The sequence below is a fragment of the Tamandua tetradactyla genome, chromosome 18 (assembly GCF_023851605.1).
Source record: "Tamandua tetradactyla isolate mTamTet1 chromosome 18, mTamTet1.pri, whole genome shotgun sequence".
In the NCBI taxonomy this organism is placed as follows: Eukaryota; Metazoa; Chordata; class Mammalia; order Pilosa; family Myrmecophagidae; genus Tamandua; species Tamandua tetradactyla.
In genome coordinates, this window is record NC_135344.1 from 12,895,747 (window position 1) to 12,899,371 (window position 3,625).

A 3,625-nucleotide genomic window follows, 5' to 3' on the forward strand; every position below is an offset into this window, starting at 1 on the left:
TCCTGGGCTCTATTGCTTTCAGCCTCTGTTTCCTGTGAGAAGCCTCACTTGGCTTCTCTGGAGCTGGGCTTCATCTCTTGGCTCTCTCCAGGTTCTGGCTTGCTTAGCATCTCATGGGAAGGCACATGCTGATGTCTGCTGAGCAACGCGTTACCAAACGTATGGGTCTTGTGTTGGCTCTGTTGGCTCTCTAAGCATCTCCAAACATCTGTGCCTCTCTCGGCTCCAAGTATCTGCATCTGAGTTTTACCAAAATATTTCCCCTCCTAAAGGACTCTAGTAAACTAATTAAGACCCACCTTGAATGGATGGAGTCACATCTCCATCTAATCAAAAGGCCACATGCACAACTGGGTGTGTTACATCTCTATAGAAGTAATTTAACCAAAGGATCACACTCACAAGTGGGTGTGCTACATTTCCATGGCAACAATCCAATCAAAGTTTAGCACCCTAAATAACAGGTCAGCCCCCACAAGATTGGATCAGGATTAAAACAGCTTTTCTGGGGTATATAATAGTTTCAAACTGGTACAACATTTTTAATTTTATCAATGAGAACCTATTTCTCATTCTCATGGCTAATAAATAAGTCAGTAATGTGTCCAGTGAAAATACTTCCCAACTTTTCCCCTTGTGTCCCACTATTAATAGGTTCAGGAAGAATTTTTCTCCTGACATAGAAAATCCTGCCATTTGCAGACCATTCTTTCTGCCTCAAGTAAGTCATTTACAAAATGTTCCATTCAGTTCAATTAAAACCAATGAATATTTTCTGAATATCCACTATATCCCAGGGACACAGAATGATAAGAAATAGGCATAATCATAATCACTGCTTTATGAAGCTTAAGAGTCTGTTAAGGGAGACTGATATAAAACAACACAAATAAAAGTATAATAACAAATTACAGCTAATGTGACAGAAGCGCTCATTTCAAACCACTGAAATTAGTCAATTCAGCCCTTTCCCCAGGGTGGTACTTTGGTTCCAGGTACCTTCTGGAGCATTCTGTCATTTGGAGAAGAGCATCTGGGTTTCGTTGGCAGCTGTCCATGCTGTGTGCAGCTAAGATACACATGACATATCATCCCTATTGGGACTTTAGTTTTCACAAGTGCTCCATGCTGGAATGCCCAAAGATGTCTGGATGAAACATGAGTTGGTAGAGTATGCATATATGAGAATGGAAGTGGAGACTAATGTGGGCTATAGCAAGGTCACATGTTGACTTGATTTCACAAACCCTTCCTTGGGATTCACTGTTTCAACCCTTAACAAATGTGTGTTATTAGACAAGTGACTTCACCTGTTGGAGCTTCAGTGCTGACTCTGAAAATAAAGTATGAGTAGCACACATTTCATGGGGTTCCCATGAGGATTGAATGGGATAAGATCTGAAAAATACTCAGCTGAGCATCTAACATAAAATAATATTCAAAAAATATGAGCTTCTATAAAGAGTAGCTTCAGAAGAAGACCTGGGGTCACAGGCTGATGATCTTGCTCAAGGCCACAAAGCTGACAGATGGGGGAGTGGGATTCAAACTTTGTCTGGTTCTGGAAACTGCACCTTAAAACACTGCCTGGCGGCGTAGTTTTGGGTCGGCGTCAACGAAGACTGACACCCATGGCTAACCACATTGTGCTCTGCAACGGCGCCAAGATGCCCATCTTGGGGCTGGGCACCTGGAAGTCCCCTCCAGGCAAAGTGACAGAGGCTGTGAAAGCAGCCATTGATATTGGGTACCGCCACATTGACTGTGCCCATGTGTACCAGAATGAGAGTGAGGTGGGGGTGGCCATCCAGGAGAAGCTCAAGGAGCAGGCTGTGAAGCGTGAGGACCTCTTCATCGTCAGCAAGCTTTGGTGTACATACCATGAGAAAAGCATGGTGAAAGGAGCCTGTCAGAAGACACTTAGTGACCTCAAGCTGGACTACCTGGATCTCTACCTTATTCACTGGCCTACAGGCTTTCAGACTGGAAAGGACTTTTTCCCTCTGGATGAAACAGGCAATGTAATTCCTAGTGACACTGATTTTGTGGACACATGGGAGGCCATGGAAGAGCTGGTAGATGAAGGACTGGTCAAAGCTATTGGAGTATCTAACTTCAACCATCTCCAAATCGAGAGAATCTTAAATAAACCTGGCTTAAAGTATAAGCCTGCAGTTAACCAGATTGAGTGCCACCCGTACCTAACTCAGGAGAAGTTATTCCAGTACTGTCAATCCAAAGGCATCGTGGTGACTGCCTATAGTCCCCTTGGCTCTCCTGACAGACCCTGGGCCAAGCCTGAGGACCCTTCCCTACTGGAGGATCCCAGGATCAAAGCAATTGCAACCAAGCATAATAAAACCACAGCCCAGGTGTTGATCCGGTTCCCCATACAGAGGAATATGGTGGTGATCCCCAAGTCTGTGACACCTGAACGCATTGCTGAGAACTTTCAGGTCTTTGACTTTGAACTAAGTGATGTGGATATGACTACCTTACTCAGTTACAACAGGGACTGGAGGGTCTGTGCCTTGATGAGTGCTTCCTCCCACAAGGATTACCCCTTCAGTTCTGAGTTTTGAAGCTGTGATTGCTGATTCTTCCCCAAGTTTTTCCTGCCTCCTTTTTTCTTGCAAGTGTTATGTGACCCAAGTTCCTCAGCAGTGCATTAGCAACCTGATGACTAACCCAGCTGGATGGTGAGATATAAAGAGCAGTATCTGTGGATTAGAAGTCTCTTCCAGTTTTCTTTGCCCCCCCCTTTTTTTCCCAACTAGAAAATCCAAGTTGAATACCCCTGAGCAAGGAGAAAAAAATGTATAATGTTAAAATAGTGCCACTAATAGTTGGAATTGCTTGGAATTATATTCCTTTCAGCCAGACTTCTTGCCTCAAATAAAAAGTGCTTTTGTAAGCCAAAAAAAAAAAAAAAAAAAAAAAAACACTGCCTGTATTTTGCCTATTTCCCAACTAGCATTATTTGTTCTTGTCTCATTTTCATGGCATCAGACCTTCATGAGGGGATGAAAGAAAGTGTGTGCAACTGCATACAAATAGTTTCTCCACGTCAATTATTCATTGCCTTATGTTTATGAAATGTGTGTGTGTGTGTGTGTATTCTTCAGCAAATAACCCACTTGCAGTCCATCATTAGAACGCCTAACTCATTTAAATAATGGTTGTGCCAGTTTGAAAATATTATGTACTCCAGAAAAGCCATGTTTTAATACTGATGCAATCTTGTGGGAACAGCCATTTCTTTCAATCCCGATTCAACACTGTAGGGTAGAAAATTTGATTAGATTATCTTCACGGTGATGTGGCATGGCCAATTGTGGGTGTGAACATTTGATTAGATGGAGATATGACTCCACCCATTCCAGATGGGTCTTGATTAGTTCACTGGAGTCCTTTAGAAGAGGAAACATTTTGGAGAGAGCTCAGGGATGAACAGACACAGACACTTGGAGAGCAGTTGCTTCAGCACCAACATGAGACCTGGGGCCCAGCAGATGTCACCATATACATTTCCACGAGATACTAAACAGGATAGAATCCAGAGTCATGTGTCAGAAGAGCTAAATGAAGGCCCACAGAAGCCTGTGAGGAAACCCCACAGAAAATA

The 3,625-nt window shown here is 43.1% G+C and overlaps 1 protein-coding gene across 1 annotated transcript; it reads left to right on the forward strand.

Annotated features, from left to right (window-relative positions):
* The first annotated feature begins 1,595 nt into the window (after nt 1-1,595).
* LOC143661967 (aldo-keto reductase family 1 member B1) lies at nt 1,596-2,917 on the forward strand. Its single transcript, XM_077135259.1, has one exon. It carries the CDS (start codon nt 1,632-1,634, stop codon nt 2,580-2,582), a length of 951 nt encoding a protein of 316 aa, XP_076991374.1. The 5' UTR covers nt 1,596-1,631; the 3' UTR covers nt 2,583-2,917.
* Nucleotides 2,918-3,625: the final 708 nt, after the last annotated feature.